This window comes from Malaya genurostris, chromosome 1 (genome assembly GCF_030247185.1).
Source record: "Malaya genurostris strain Urasoe2022 chromosome 1, Malgen_1.1, whole genome shotgun sequence".
NCBI lineage: Eukaryota > Metazoa > Arthropoda > Insecta > Diptera > Culicidae > Malaya > Malaya genurostris.
In genome coordinates this window covers 19656214-19673312 of record NC_080570.1, presented here as the reverse complement: position 1 = coordinate 19673312, position 17099 = coordinate 19656214, and the positions used below count along the sequence as shown (strand labels likewise).

The 17099-nt window shown below is 39.6% G+C and overlaps 1 protein-coding gene across 1 annotated transcript; it reads left to right on the top strand.

The window, feature by feature from the left end:
* Window positions 1–227: 227 nt before the first annotated feature.
* LOC131434314 (pro-corazonin-like) lies at window positions 228–1545 on the top strand. The gene is made up of 2 exons (XM_058600983.1): window positions 228–592; window positions 659–1545. The coding sequence occupies exons 1-2, from the start codon at window positions 408–410 to the stop codon at window positions 882–884; spliced, it is 411 nt and encodes a 136-aa protein (XP_058456966.1). The 5' UTR covers window positions 228–407; the 3' UTR covers window positions 885–1545.
* Window positions 1546–17099: the final 15554 nt, after the last annotated feature.

The following is a 17099-nucleotide window of genomic DNA, read 5'->3' as shown; positions in this document are numbered from 1 at the left end:
ATAGACGAGGAGGAGTAGCCGGAGGATGAGTGCGATATGAGAAGATGTTTATTGTTATCAGCCGTGCAGTGGTCTGGAATACGTGATTTTTTGACTGCAAGCCTTTCACCTCGTAGGTTTGCCGGATAATTTTCAAGGAGCTGATTTTCGAAGGCGGTTGAACATGGGGCTGTCTCAGACTAAATTTCTCGATACGTGCTGATATATAAAGCGCCTGTCAAGCGGCTGCGGCATCTCAGTTGGAATTGGAACCGTCAAAGTAAGGTGCTTCAGGAAGTGTTTCGAAGAGTGATAAATCAGTGCATACTGGAATGTGTTTGAATCTGTCACATGAATGAAAATTAGAACTAATTAATAACACCCAGTTTATCTCGAACCTACCGAAACCAGTGACCACACCACACAAAATGAAACATATCTGCTCCACGTCACTGATCGTTTCGCTATTGGTCATTTTCACCGATGCTCAAACTTTCCAGTACTCACGCGGCTGGACTAATGGGAAGCGGTCGGGTTCGGAACCCGGCGGAACCGTGACCGGTCCGGCGATGGTTCCCCGTTTCAACATCGCACTGGATAAACCGAACGATAAGTAAGTGTGACCGTTTTCGGGTTCGGCTCTGCCCCCTCTTTCACGTGTTTCGTCGTTTGTTTTTAGGCTGTTGGTGCAACGTTTCCTGAAGGCACCGTGCGACATTCGGTTAGCGAATGCCCTGGTGATGCGAAACCGAGAACTACTGCAACAGTTGGGCAACGATCCGGACACGATGACCATCCTGTACGATTCGGCCAGTGGCTCCGAAACGGATCCCAGTGATGTATTGCGCTTTAAGCGAGACATCCCAATCGATCTGGATAACGCCGGTGGTTTAGCCAGGTTTTAAGCGAATCGAATCCGGAACTCGTTAGGTTCGATCGATGCATCAGGAGAGGAAGTTTGGTCCTGTCGCGAAAATCGTTCTATTGTTTCAGTTTAAAATTTTTTTTTGCTCTCTCTCGTGATGACAGTTGCTGCTACGACGCGAACAATGACAACAACCACAACAATAACTAAAACAACAGGGTGAACCATTAAATCCAGAGATGCCAGGTAAAAAATTCAAATATCTGCAGACAGGGTCTGTAAATCTGAAAAAAAATCTGCAGTCAGCAAATACGTCTTGCTGGCAGCAATTTCTCTATAGAGTATGACACGCAAAACTGACTTGGCGAGCAAAAAAAAAAAAAAAGGTCACGGAAATTTCAAAAGTCTGTACATATAGACAAAAGTCTGCGAGAATTTCAAAAATCTGCAAAAGTCTGCGAGAATTTCAAAAGTCTGTAAAAGTCTGCACAACTAAAAATGTCTGCAGCACTACACCCAAAATCTGCAGATTTACAGACAAATCTGCAGACCTGGCATCTCTGATTAAATCTTGACTGTGTGTGATCTGACAGATCGTTTCGAGGCGAAAATCATCGAGCATGTTTACAGTAATTGTGGAATTAGAAGTTTCACAAAGTATAAGATATATCCAAATATTAAAATACATTCTTAAAGTTCAATGTTGGCAATTGTTACTGTTCTGAGTTTTGTTTGTAGTTTACCGTTTTGTCAGTGATTTGGTGAAGATCTGCCGTGAGTTCTCTACTTTATGGTGCACATCCCAACGATACCCCAGGAAACCAGCAAGTGCAAAGTCTACCGCACAGTCGACAACCTCTTTCAAGTTCTCTACTGAGTTTCTCGACGGCCATTCTTCCTTCCGGCATCCTTGCTACATACCAAACCCATTGTAGTCTACCCCGTTTTATATGTCTTCCAATGTCAGTAAGTTGGTATACTTGGTGCAGCATCATTCTCCAATTTTTTCTTTACCCGCAGGTTTTTTTTCTCCTCCTTCAACGAACTTACCTTGTATAGAGCAAGCACTTTGTCTTGGTAGAGTTTATAGTCAACCCCTATTTTGAAAGGTACAAATGCCTCTTCCATCACTCTGCGGTCAAGAAGCATGTGGCACTGATTGATGATGGTTCCGTTTTTATCTGAACACCAGATCTTCGTTTCGCAAAAAAATCAGAGAGCGCATCACACTGCTTCAATACATCCAGAGTAGAGATGGGCAATCCATTCGCGAACGCTTCAAAATAACTAGTTTTTCTGGACGAATGAGTGAACAACAGGAACGCATTGTTGAATCCACCCTAGCATGGAAATGGTTGCCCTAATGGCAAAATGGAAAAAACGGGTTTTACATTTTTCGATGGAAAACAATTGTAGCCAATATTACGAATTGGATATTTGTCAATTACCATAAATAAATGCGTTTTAAACGTAAGAAAAAGGTTGCAGAAAAAGCGTCCATAATATAATGATCGTCACGACAAAGGTACTTTGCTTCATGACAATGCAAAACGTGAAAACTTATTTGGAAATGTTGACACGAAGGAAGGTCTGTCCCACCCGCCATATTCATCGCACCTTGCTCCATCCGATTATAATTTGTTCCGAACCATGAGTAAATGAGACGATAGAATTATCCACAGATTTAGTCTTAGTCGCGGGAACCAACTAATTTCACGAATAATTCACGAGGAAGTAACTTCAGAATTCACATAGAGAGCAAAGAAGTAAACAAATCAAAAAAGGACGAAACTTTTTATGTTAATTTACTGAGTAGATAAGGAAAAGTTCATCGGTTTATCAAAAATCGATCTGGAAATGTACGATTTTTTCTAAATAGAAATTGAAACCAAAGGCGAAACATTCATTGATGTTTTTCTCCGTTTGCTGTCAATGTTAGATTCGCCCTTCTTTAAAAAACAGCTGAGTTGTTGTTGTTTGTGACAGACCCCACTTGTACGCGGCGGGTAGATTTCCCCCCAGACAGCTGGCTATGTCTGCCAGCCATTTTTGCCGGAATTCTGCCAGAATTTCGGCAAAAGTCTGGCAACAATGCAACAACCGTTTCCGGCAGAGAATTTCGCCTAGCGGTTATTAACGGTTATGTTTCTGTTGGATTCTTGCCATATAAGATTGGCAGAACTGTTTTGAATCGGTTCTACATTTTTAGCATCTTGATTTTATTTTTTCAATAAAAAAGTACATATGAAAGGCAATAAGTTGTTGCCCATCATACATATCGATCGTCCCACGACAAAAGGGCCTAACTGCAAATGACAGTTTCTCTTTGTTTACTTTTTCTTTCGCGATTTACCGAACTGATTTTATATTTGACGCTTTACTCTTCGCAAAACTTTGAAGGTAAAACTACAAGCTTTTGATTTATATTGGAAACTTTAGAGAATTTGCAATAATGGCTCCGTAATAATCAAAAGAGAAAGTAAACAAAGAGAGGCTCTCATTTGCAGTTAGGCCCTTTTGTCGTGGGACGGTCGATATATACTAATTATGAAAATGTTACTGCCAATAACATTGCTTTTCCAATATCAAATATATCGACATTTAAATCTCATTTACCTCGTCTCATGATTCGTTTTTTGTATGTACATGCGGGGTTGACGAATCAAAAATGAAGAAGACAGAAATAAACAAGACACGTACGGCGAGATAATGACGCAATTTCGCCTGGATAATTTTGACAGCAGCCGGAATGCAGCCAGTCTTCTGACGGTTGCCGGAATTCCTCACAAGCGGGAACCAACCGTACACACTTATGAAAAGTTACTCACAATATGAGTACAAGTCACTCAATTTCAAATGATTAATGAAAACGTCAAAAATTAAGTAGTTATTGACTATCAATCATACATAACGAATAAATCTTAGTTCTGATACGTTACAATTCGAATGATCAGTCTACAAGTCGTAATAACCATTTCACAGCAACAGGCACCATTTTGTGTTGGTGGGATCGCGTATTTTTATTTTCTGTATCTGCTGCAAGGGCCAGTCGCTTAACACAAACCGGTTTTGTGTCTGCCAAAACCGGAATGATAAACTGTGCTCTTGGTGGTGCCATCCAAGTCCCAGGGTGCTGCGTATTGGGCTTCAGAATGGGAACGTTTTTTTGCTCAAGTGTGCCCATTTATTAGGGATAAGTGTTTGATTGGTGGCTAAGAAGTATCGACATGTGTGTGTTTTATGTTATGTCAATCACAACACACTACTCTAAGCGACCGCCCCTTGATCTGATGTTCTGAAGTGATAAATCTCTTCCAATTGTTAAGGGAATAATAAATACCCTATTTAAATTCAAGTATTGAGAGTCAAGTACTCAATATTTGTTATGCATTTAAGTACAATATAATCAAAAAGAGCTATTTATACACAGTTTTTTATGTATATGAAAAACAATTTTACTCAAAATTTTAGTGCAAATTATTCTAACAGTAATCGACAACATTTGAGTTATTGTAGTAAATTCTTTTCGGTTTGACGCATTCAATTTTTTTGTTGCAAAGTTTTATAGTCAGCCTTCAAAGTAAATTCAGAAAAAAAGGGGAATCAGGGTAAAACGAGTATGATGTGAGCTTTACTGTTCAGGTTATGATTCAGAATTCAACTCTTGAATCCAAGTCTGAAACAAACCAGAATCGGAGTACAGACTCACATCCGAAATACGTTTTATGAATCAGGTTCAGAACTCAGTTCCTAAGCTCAGTCGCAGAACTCAATTCCAGAATTCAGATGCAGGATTCAGAATTCAGTTCCAACATTTAAATGCAGATTCCAGGTCCCGAGGCAAGTTTTAGAATTCTGTTCTCAGTTTCAGATTCAGAGTTCCATGGTAGAATTCAAGCTCAGTATTCAGTTACAAACCTCAGCATGAGCAATTTGGTTCCTGAAGTCAGATGCAAAATCCAGGTTCAGCATTTAGATCCAATTTTAGTTTCAGGATAAAAAATCTCTGGCTTAGAAATCAATGCCAGCTGAATCCCGGTCGAGAATTTGAGATCAGAGAATTCAAATACAAAACTCAGTTGTAGAATTCAGTTTCCTCAATCCTGGTTTAAAATACAAGTTTAGTGTTCAGTTCTTGAATCCAGGTTCAGAACTCAGTTCTTGAATTCAAGATGCAGAATACAGGTCCAGAATTCGGTTCCAGAATCCAGGTTGGAAATTCTAATTCAGTAATCTCTTCAATCGATTCTGCAGCCGTTTTTTGCACCTAAAAAACTTCAAAAAGTACACCTGATAGGAATATTCAAACTGAAATTGAACGAGTTAATTTGAAATACAAGTCTCACCGCAATTTTCTTTCAAGTGCTACTCAACTTTTTTTCTGATGGGTACAAACTAGAGCAAGGAAACAACATACCGAAACATTCCGTGACCCAAGAACGAATCGCCGTCCGTTCCCACCAGCAGCATTTAACCTTCGCCATCTCGCCTCTGCTGCCTCATCCTCCGTCACCATCAGTGAGCCCGTAATCAACCTGTAATCCGAGAACCAAATTGAAAGATTATTATCAACTAGTTCCACTCCGGTACGACGACGGTTGTCAACCGTCAAGCTATTTTCGCACAGATCAACAAACAAGATAACAACGATTACTCTCGCTGGTTCACCCTCCGCCGCTTTTCGGCTCCTGCCAAAATGGACCAAGTGGTCCGCACCGTAATCCGATAACCGTGGGCACTGCAGCTGGTTTTCGTTCACGCGTGCCGAACCCACCGTCGGTTGCCCTTTTCGCTTTCGATCCTGCTATAGCTGCAAGCAACCTGTAACTGGTAAATAAAAGAAACAAGTACTTCAGAGTGAAAATTATCATTCACTGTAATCTCCAAGGATTTGTGTTGACTGTGCCGTTGTTTGTGCCGACCCTGCCTCTGCGAAATTAGCCGGAAAACCAGACACCAACCGGCACCGACAGAAAAAAAGAAGGGGCAACAATCAAAACAAACAAGGGTGTGTTTCTTTGCCAGAGTCTGACACTTTCGCATACGCTTCTAACCTCAATCCACTTGTCGGGCCGGCGTAAGTGCGTGTGTTCCGAACGAAAACCCGAAACAGAGCTCCGTTTCGCTCTCTCTCTTGCCTGTGCTTGCGTCTATGATATTACTTTATAATTAATTTATGTGCATGAGCGATTGCCGTTTGATTCACTTTCCTCGCCGTATGGAAGTCCAAATCTTTCCCTTGGGTATTTCAGATAATACACTACCGCCTATATCGAGAACCAGCAGAAGCAGCAGCAGCAGCCAGGGTGATGAAAAATGACGAGCACAGTTCAACTGTCAGAATTATCCCGGCTGGTCGACGATGAAAAAGATCTTCGGTCAAGACACGGTTGCTTTGTGCAAGTGAAAAATTGAACCTGCGTCCGGATGCCTTTCAGCGCCTACTCGGTGTGCGGCGTCTTCGCTAACACCCAGGTAAACGACGTTGACGAGACGAGCTACGGCGAAAAAAAAACACAAACGAACGAACAAGAGGTGGGAAATCTAATCAAAGCTAAACACACAAACAGAAGTGATTTGAATAAATTTGTACCGGGGCCGCCCGGAGATCTAAATGAAGAAACCATGAATATTAATTCCGGTCAGATTCCGGAGCTACTGTTGCTTCTGCCGTTTCGTTCATTTATCTTTGAGGAATCTAATTTAGAGAAATTTAATCAGTGCACATGCCAAACATGCTTGTTGCTAAAACTCACATTTAAGTTTGAATAATTGATGGCAACCTGGCGGTGGTGAGTGATTCTTATTTCGACTCGCCAAGTGAAATTCACCGAGCGCTTATTACTCATTGGATTCTGAATGATAACTTCGGTCAAATTTAACTAACAAAAAAATGTGATCCAAATTTAAAAGAATAGTTGTTGTTGAGAAGACTCACTGAGTGTCAGGTGGGTGAATGACAGCAAATTTAAAATTTGTATTATCCAAGTAGGCCGTTTGCTTTTTAATTAACTTCCCTGTTTCCGTAGTAATTCAGTTTACACTGGTATTTGAGGGGGGGATAGGAACCATTTCATTTGTGGTACAAGTTATACATATAAAAGAAAAAATCCTTCGCGTTTCACCAGAAATCTTTAAAAAATCCCCTGATGGTAGTTTCTAATTGGTATTTCAATAGCTTCAGCCTTCAACTGCACCCGAATGAAACGGTTCTGCTTCTACTAAATCCGAACAAATCCGGCTTGTCCGATGCTTCTTATCCTTTCATCAATCAAACCTTGGCCGACTACAAGGAGAAAGCTACAACAGCATGGGAAGAAAGTCTGGAAAAGGGTGTCACTGGAAGGCGGCTAGAGGCAGGACTACTTTATATGAATCGATGATTCTTTCAGGTGGTCACGTGTCTGCACAAAGGAAGTCATTGCACTTTGGTACAGCTCGTAAAATGTTTCTCTGAAATAACTTTTAAGCCAAGCTAGCAGTTCAACATGAACTGCTAATTCCCGAGGCCGTAGCTAGAGTCTCATTCAATTTGAAGTGTTTTCATGGGCCACCAAAATTCCCGCCCGACCTGTCTTATGCTAGCTATGGCCCTGATCACAGCGTTGCGAATAGTCTAAGCAACCTATCTCCGGAGCCGGAAGTTGGATCGGAATAAAAATCGGACTAATCTTATCAGGCCCGTACCCAGGATTCCGTTTCGGGGAACCTCTAACTGATGATTTTTTGTTTTTGTATCTAGTTCCTGGTTCGGCGAACGATTTAAATTAGGCTAAAGCCGGAATTTGGATGGGACTATGAGGGTTTGAAGCAAAAAGTTCTATGTGTTTTGAGATAGGTTTTTACCTTTCGTTTATCATATAGTCTTATAGTCCGGATTCGACCCTCGATTCCGGAATTACAGAGTGATGACTGTCAAAACCTGTCAAACTCCTATAAATTCTAATCAAAACCATAAGGTATTCGAAACATTACCTTGTGTGCTGTTCCATGGTAAAATGTCTTGAAATGACGCTTCCTACGTGGTATGTCATTAATCGATCTGACAACTCTGTCAAAATTTATTGAGTTGCCCGATGTTTTCCTTTTAAATGAGCCACCCTGTAATATTCTGATATCTCGGTAACATGCGTTGTTTTGTCGAAGTTTGGTATAATATTATGCTGTAGTACCTTGAAATAATCATCTTTAGCCGTGTTGTTGTATTTTGAGGTTTTCTTTTCTTTTTTGAATGCTGAATTATAATGAAAATTAAAAAAAAAAACACTCCCTTTCATAAACGTAACTTTGACAATTCAGGATTCGATCAGAATTGCTTTTGTTGAGCAAACAGTAAAATTGCTTCTGACCAGTTCGGCAATAATTGACTGTTAACAAATTTAGGATTGCCGAGTATTTATTACTATTTTGCCGAGACGACTACCGAGCTCACGGCTGTGCAAATCTCGGCGTTTTTTTGCCGAAATTTAAGCAATAAATGTAGTCGGATGGAACCTGGTCTGATAAGTAAGCCGCATGGTCCAGCACTTCCACTTGAGACTTCCCAGACGTGTCTACAAACTTTTTTTTGACTGCTACGCATAATGAAAACGGATTGAAAGAACTGTTTATAAGAAATCAAATCTAAGTACCTCGCCGATTTCCTCATCCATTAGATGGCTAATAAATTTTCCGGAACTAATTTTCCGAACGCACAGTCGGAAACCAACAAACAATCATCCATTTTTAATGCATGGCTTAAAAACTCAACTTCGAGCGCTGAAGGGTGAACATTACAATTCAATTTGTACCGAGCTCAGAACACCGCCGCCGGATGGTTGGAAAAGTCCGTAATAGAAATAGAAATACCCCGGACAAGATAAAAAGCTGGCAAGGGTCAATCGAACCTCGTTTTAAATGGTCATTCCAGGCCGGCGGCCCAGTTTTACTGACGAGGGTGCATTTTTATAAAGTGGATGCTATTAAATTTATTGCTTTCCACACTATCCGTCCGTAGTAGGCTTTGATTTTCCGATTGTCAGATTTACGGAGGCGAATTGTTTACTAACAACGTATTTGTAGTATTGGAAAACTGGAATTCACGTTTCAATTTCACGTGTTCGGGTGAGTTCCCTCGGCGGATTGTCATGTCACGGAAAACGGGACATAATTGCTCACTATTCGGTAAGTCTCAACTGCGGACTGCTCACGTAGTTCAGTTAACAAAATACGGTACGAATCATGAAAGTGTCCCTGGTGTATTGAACCGTTTTCCTGTGCATTTTTTTTCTTTTTACTTTTCCGTCCTCATCACGTACGGTCGTACGGTCTTTCAGACTGACAATAAACCAATTATCCTCTTGAGTAAAGGCCACTGGAGGGTGAACGGATGTGAACGGAATTTCTCATGTACTAAGCTTTTATCCACATGAGCAAGAGGGTGAGTGTTGTTGTTGTTGTTCTTGTTTTGTTAGCTTTGTTAGCAAGTGATTGTTTGTGTTTCTCTTGACTTCAATGACATATTTTTCGAATTAGAATATCTAGGTTTGGTTTTTAGCTGAAACGATTCCTATGTAATTTGAGTAATTGATGATTTTTCACCAATTCAGACAACAGGTTCAAAATCAAACGACAAAAAAAAAAACAATTCACTGCTCTATCAAGCTGATGGGAAACTAGCAAATAAAGTAGTTGTTCAAATCCCGCAGGAACGACGCCACTAAATTGAATTCTCTAGTTTGCAATGATAGAGTCGACCGGCTGAACAAGTGCCTATTCCCACCGCCAACGTTCGGCAATACTCACGGCATCATGCTGGGAAAATTGCTACCGAAAGCCAGTAGATAGATTACCCTCCTGGCTTGTTTCCTGCTGGCACCACCGACTGGAACTCGAAGATGACAACCGACGACAAAAGGCCCTCCCGTTTAATCGGTAAATGATGAGAGCTTTATTAAGTTACATAAATTTTGCCTATCTGTGTGTTTGGAATTTAGTTTCCCCCTTTTCTCTCGATTCTAGTTTGTTTTTCATCGCAAAGACAGGCTAAATGCTTTCCCTAACCTACAAATGGTACAACGTTATAACTTTTATTTCCACATCGAACGTGTTCGTTTGTCACGGATAGCGCAATAAGATCCATTTTGATAATTTTATTAGCTTTTCTCGTTTGCAGTTGATGAGAACCAGATACGTTGCTTTAATAAATTGTACATTCCAATTATTACTTGAATACAGTTCCAGTAGGTATCTGTTGTCAATTATTTATCCGACTAGTTTAATTCCGGCTCTGGTATAAGTGAGGTGAGGTGCTAGTTTATTGGAAAAATCCATTCATTGAGTTCTGCCATATGTATGTCTCCGCCATCGTTTCAATTTCCGTCAATTTAAAAGCTTTTGACTACTGTTTCCCATGTCGGAATAGCAAAGTAAGACCTATATTTACATAAATCAAATAAACATAGATTTCTCAATCTAATAGTAATGTAGTTGAGCAACCTGTGACCCCAAAAGTGCCGTCTGGTGGAGAATGGGTGCGTAAATGCTCCTAAAATGCATGCATAAAGTTGCCTGCGCATTTAACACAACCATAGTACACCCGTTTCTCACTAGAGGTGCTGTTAGTGTCACCGTAACAGTTCGGCTGAAAAGTTCGTATCGTTTAATAGAAACACACATTTTTTGCCAAAATTCGTTTTTATTATTCAACATAATTGCCATCAGAGGCGATACATCGATTATAGCGATCTTCCAACTTTTCGATACCATTTTTGTAGTACGATCGTTCAATTTCGCCGATTTGTCCTTTGCCTCAAAATAGGCCTCAGTTTCAGCGATTACCTCTTCATTGCTTCTAAATTTTTTACCAGCGATCATTCTCTTGAAGTCTGAGAACAGGAAAAAGTCACTGGGGGCCAAATCTGGAGAATACGGTGGATGAGGGAGCAATTCGAAGCCCAATTCGTTCAATTTCAGCATGGTTTTCATCGACTTGTGACACGGTGTATTATCTTGATGAAACAAAACTTTTTTCTTCTTCAAATGAGGCCGTTTTTTTTTTAAATTTCGTCCTTCAAACGCTCTAATAACGCTATATAATAGTCACTGTTGATGGTTTTTCCCTTTTCAAGGTAGTCGATGAAAATTATACCATGCGAATCCCAAAATACAGACGCCATAACCTTACCGGCCGATTGTTGAGTCTTTCCACGCTTTGGGTTCGGTTCATCGCGTGCAGTCCACTCAGCTGACTGTCGATTGGACTCCGGAGTGAAGTGATGGAGCTATGTTTCGTCCATTGTTATATATCGACGAAAAAAATCGGTTTTATTTCGATATAACAGCTCCAAACACTGCTCAGAATCATCAATTCGTTGTTGTTTTTGATCGATTATGAGCTCACGCGGCACCCATTTTGCACAAAGCTTTCTCATATCCAAGTATTCGTGAATAATATGTCCAACACGTTCCTTTGATATCTTTAGGGTGTCAGCTATCTCGATAAACTTCACTTTACGGTCATTGAAAATCATTTTGTGGATTTTTTTCACGTTTTCATCGGTAACAGCCTCTTTTAGACGTCCACTGCGTTCATCGTCTTCGGTGCTCATATGACCAGTACGAAATTTTGCAAACCACTTACGAATTGTTGCTTCGCCCGGTGCAGAGTCTGGATAACACTCATGAAGCCATTTTTTGGTATCGACGGCCCTTTTTTTCATCAAAAAGTAGTGTTTCATCAACACACGAAATTCCTTTTTTTCCATTTTTTTCACAATAAAAAAGTAGCTTCACTCAAAATGCAATATCTCACAAACTAATAATCAGACAGCTGTCAAATTATACACGTATCTTTTGAAGGTTAGTACTAACTGAAAATGGTATGGATTTAATTCTAGTGGCGCCCTCTCATAGAAACGATACGAATTTTTCAGCCGATCTGTTACAGTGGGAAATCTATGTTTATTTGATTTATGATATTTATTTATGAAAATTTTAGAGCATTTGATCTCGTCATTTTAAATGAAGGCTTGAAATTTTGAGCACTCTTCTTTCAAAGCTCCATATCCAAAAGTCGGACTAATAGTCACCACAGTGGAACCATAAAACCATCAATTTTAATCTACGTTTGTGAAGAAAAAACGGTGAGGAATCTAAGTGAGTTCCATTTTGTTGGAGTTTCTGGAATCGGAATCCTGGGATCGGTACTGTCAAAGCCGGTTGGTCCACTAACGAGACCTATAGATTTGAACAGCTCTTAGCACAGTTTTGCCGAATTCGTACGTCGCTAGTTTTCGGAAATCGGTTCCACCGTCTCCGACAAATCGAAGTAAGTTCCGTTTTTGAATTTCTAATCACTGTTTTCGGTACTACTAGCAGGTTCTGTAATCTAAAGTTGCTTTTATCACCCTGTAGCTGCGAAACTGGATGTCGGAGGATCTAAATAAAAGTTAGGATTATGAAATCCTAAAACCTTTCATTTAAATTTAAGTTTGTAAAAATCCAGTTCAATCATCTTTGAGACATAACAATTAACATAAGATCCGACAAATTGGAATAGATTTGGGTCCCATTTGGAGTGTCATATACCATTCGACTCAGTTCGTCGAGTACGCAAAATGTCTGTGTGTGTTTGTGTATGTGTGTGTATGTGCGTATGTGTGTATGTAACGTTTTTTTGCACTAACTTTTCTCGGAGATGGCTGAACCGATTTTTACAAACTTAGATTCAAATGAAAGGGATTGTGGCCCCATACAAAATTCCTGAATATTATTTAGATCCGACTTCCGATTCGGGAGTTATGGGGTAAAATGCGCAAAAAAAGAAAATATGAGTTCTATTTTTTCTCATAGATGGCACGACCGATTTTCACAAACTTAGGTTCGAATGAAAGGTCCTGTGGTCCCATGCGTAATTCCTGAATTTCATGCGGATCCGACTTCCGGATCCGGAATTATAGGGCAAAGTGGGTTAAAAATTGTATACCATCACTGATAATGGGGAAAACCCTTAAAAATTTCGAAATCGACCTCAAATCTTTTCCAATTGATAGTTTTTATCAGTAGACTGTCAAACAAACCGATTTCGGTTATTCTTTTAAGAATCGCAGAAAATTATTTTGAAGAATACCATAGTATTATATATGATAGTATGTTTGATATGAGAAAGGCATCATTACACCACTAGGTGGATTAAAACAGGTTTTTAACTACCTTGTTACTTCGGAACTGGAAGTCGGATTGCGGTATAAATTCACCCATCTTCGAGTTTGAGACGATGGATCCAGTCATCTTCGAAAAATCGATAGTAGTTGCGATTTCTGAGTTTTCTAAGACCTGAAAATCGTATGAGTTTACATTCCAGTTTTAGGAAACTCATTCCTGTTGACGTTGTAGCTTATGAAAAAACACTATTTTCCTTATCATCCTGGACACCAGGAACCGAAAGTCAAATATTTAACATTAGCAAATTTTCTAAGGAACCGTAAGACCTGTGATTTGAATCTAATTTGGTTAAAATCAGCTAGCCTAACATACTACGACAAAATTTATTGATAACACATGGATCAATAAGTCCCAACTAACAATGGAAACAACATTTTTTTCGCAAATTTTTTTTATTCATCAACATAATCACCTTTTAGGGTGATACAATGGTTCCAACGTTTTTCCAATTTTTCAATACCATGTTTATAAAAAAAAATATCTTTCGCTTCAAAATAAGCTTCAGTTTCAGCGATGACCTCCTCATTTGAGCCAAATCTTTTTCCCTGGAGCATTTTTTTTAAGATCAGCAAAGAGCCAGTAGTCACTGGGGGCTAAATCTGGCGAGTATGGGGGGTGGGGAAGCAGATCAAAGCCCAATTCGTTCAATTTCGCCATTGTTTTCATCGACTTGTGGCAGGGTGCATTGTCTTGATGAAAAAGGATTTTTTTCTCTGCATGTGCGATCTTTTTTTTTGCGATTTCCTCCTTCAAACGCACCAGTAAGTCAATATAATAATCACTGTTGATCGATTTACCTTTTTCGAGGTAGTCAATGAAAATCACGCCATGCATATCCCAAAAAACTGACGCCATGACTTTGCCAGCTGACTGCTGCGTTTTCGGACGCTTCGGACGGCTTTCGCCAGCTGTGCGCCACTCAGATGACTGCCGCTTCGACTCTGGAGTGTAGTGATGTATCCATGTTTCGTCCATGGCCACGTAACGACATAAGAAATCTTTTTTGTTGCGAGTAAATAGCGATAAACTGCTTTCTGAATCATCGACTCGTTGCTGTTTTTGTTCCATCGAAAGCAATCGCGGCACCGACTTGGAAAAAAACCTTTTTCATGCTCAATTTTTCATGAAGGATAGTAAATACACATCCATATGATATCTGTGTCATCTCAGCAATCTCACGGAGCTTCACTTTACGATCTTTCATTATAATTTTTGTCACTTCACTCACATTTTCCGGTGTAACGGCTTCCACAGGTCTACCCGAGCGTTCCGCGTCATTTGTGTCGGTACGACCACGTTTAAACTCGGCGAACCACCGACAAATCGTTGCTTTTGATGGACTTGTTTCGCTTGCACGGTGTTTTTACCCATTAAAAAACAATGTTTTATCCGTGTTTTGTTTTTTTCCATTTTTTAAACAAACTACAAAACGACTTTACTCCAACCTCGATAACTCAGCTGTTTCTGGTCGGATCGACTAAGTCTAAGTTTATGATAACCCACTTAGCCATCTCCGAGAAAAGCGAGTGATAATATTTGTCGAATATACATACACAAATGAATAAGTACAGACACAAATGAAGATTGTTCTACCGCTCCCAGTCACGTTTCGTCTGGGTCAAATTTCATTTAATTCCACTACGTCAAAAAATCTTTACTATTCCGTCACTAATGTATCAGTTGTAGACTTAGGTTGCTGTCAGAGTGCAAGCGTCACACGAAGCGTCAAGACGCGCGTGCGATCTGTCAAAACTCGCTCATGAGGCTCATTTTCTTCTATTCATCAGCTCACCTCATGATTCAAGATGCAATCCGTAAAATGATACTAAAGATGAAACTCATCGCTGATCTAAACAAACACACTCACCCTAACAGAACCGGCCACCCATGACAACTCTGGTGAATGGAAATACAAGCGAGACAGTCACTCTTATTCTGTATAACAAAGTATTGATTTTTCTATCGTATTCCATTTGTATTCCTAATAACGCTAGCAAAGTCAAAGGTATCTAGGATTCGATCAAACCACATTCGATCGAAAAATCAATACGTCGCTATTCAGGGTAAGGGTGAGTGTCATTCACCTTTGAAAACACACCAAATCACAACACAACTAATCATCTCTAAGTGGGTTCTAATATTTGACGTGCGCTCAGCGCTCATCCGTTCATTACTTGACACTACGATGTTTGCCGAATGGTTGCCCTAATAGCAGATGAGCTGAGCTCACTGACACTGAAGTATGAAAATAATGACGATTTGGTAAAAGTTCATCGCAACAAAACGCCTCGTGGTACTTCGCAAATCGAGTTCTCTCTGGCAGCACCCTTAGGCAGCGATTTTCGGTGCGAAAAAAAAACGAATCAGCACGTACTAAGTTTTTCATGCGATTAACGAGTGAACAAAAGTTTCCTAACTTTTTTTTTGTTATGGCCGAAGAAGATAATATGACTTGATTTCTATGAGAGAATGTACACTTTAACTACGTATTTTTCGTCGGTCACGGTCACACGGTTTTAGGAATATACATTGCATACATTCGCGATCTTTAAAAAAGTACACAAACGAGAATAATTACTAATCCAAATACATACCAAAAATAATTCATGACTCGCATATTTTTTTCGGTGTAGCAAACAAAATTTCAGAAGAACGAATGAACGGTTCAACAGAACTAGTTCTTTTAGTAGAACCATTAAGTTATTAGCGGTTCCTTGAAACAAATAGTTTTGCTCATCTCTATTCGAAACTGGGTTCTTGCACCCTGTCAGCTTGGAGCGAAATCAATCTTCAGTTCAGCAACGCCATCGCACGGCATCACATTCAACATATCATCACAGACTAACAGACATGACAGTATGAGTAAATTCTTATAAAAATATTTTTTCATGATGCACTAGTTCCACCTATATTGTACTGCGCGAACTATTTACTATCTGTACACCCCTTGTGTTATGTAAAAGTTTTTTTTGACTAGTTGGTTTCCCCTCGTTTGTCAACACCGATCAGCTGCTTGCAGGGATGTCTGATTTCATCAAAATATTTGAAAATGAATCGTCACAATAAATTATTGGATTACGTTGATAATATATTTATCTTCTTTAGCGATGTTGGAAGGTAACCATTTATTTTTCTCAACGTTGTTCATCTAGACTATTTTTGATTGTGTTAGCAATTTTTACCCGAAAATAAGTGGCGGCAGATCAGAAGTAAGTAAGTATTGTAACAAAACGGGTTCGATTTTGTATTGCGTTGAAGGATGAGAAGTAGGCACAATTCTGTATATAGTTTTGGCAATATGTATTAAATCTGTATCCTGCATGAAATTCGCATGGACGTATACAAATCAATTCATTACAGGCAATTCTGTATGAATGGCAACTCTGTTGGTAAATGAAAAAAATAAACACAGTCTAGATGACAGACAGAATGTTTTTGATAGGGTAACGTGGCGCCATCATGCCATATGCGAGTACTGTCCAAACTAAAGGAATATTCGAAATGACCGTTAAAAAGATTGAAGAATCTAATTTGAGTGTCCTGTCTGTTAGTCTGTGATATCAAGTCAATTGTATGGGTGCGCAGTGCTGTTATTTTGGGGCGCACGAATTTGACATTTCTCTCCCCTACTTCTATGTGGACTCACCTGAGGGCGCCATGCTCGCAAAAAAGGATGTTGCCAACGATTTGTTCGGGAAATGTGAGAGCTGTATATCTTGTTAATAGGATGTCTTTGGTTCTTGTGAACAAGTGTTGAAAGAGCTTTCGAAAACATTAGAAATTACTGACAAGTACAGTCAATGAAAGTGCATTAAATGAGGTTTGAGAAAATTTCGAGTTATCTCGATAAAATTTTTTTTCTATATATATTTATAGATGGACATGGAAAAATCTGGTCAGGAGCTTCGAGAACTAATAAAATTTAGATCCATGGTTTCAGGTCAACTAGCCAGGACATCCAGTGCTCTTTTATTCCGCCTCTTAACAAGAAAGTGGAAGAGAATAACCAATCGGCACTACTTCTGGAAATAGAGCTTCGAAAGCTAGAACC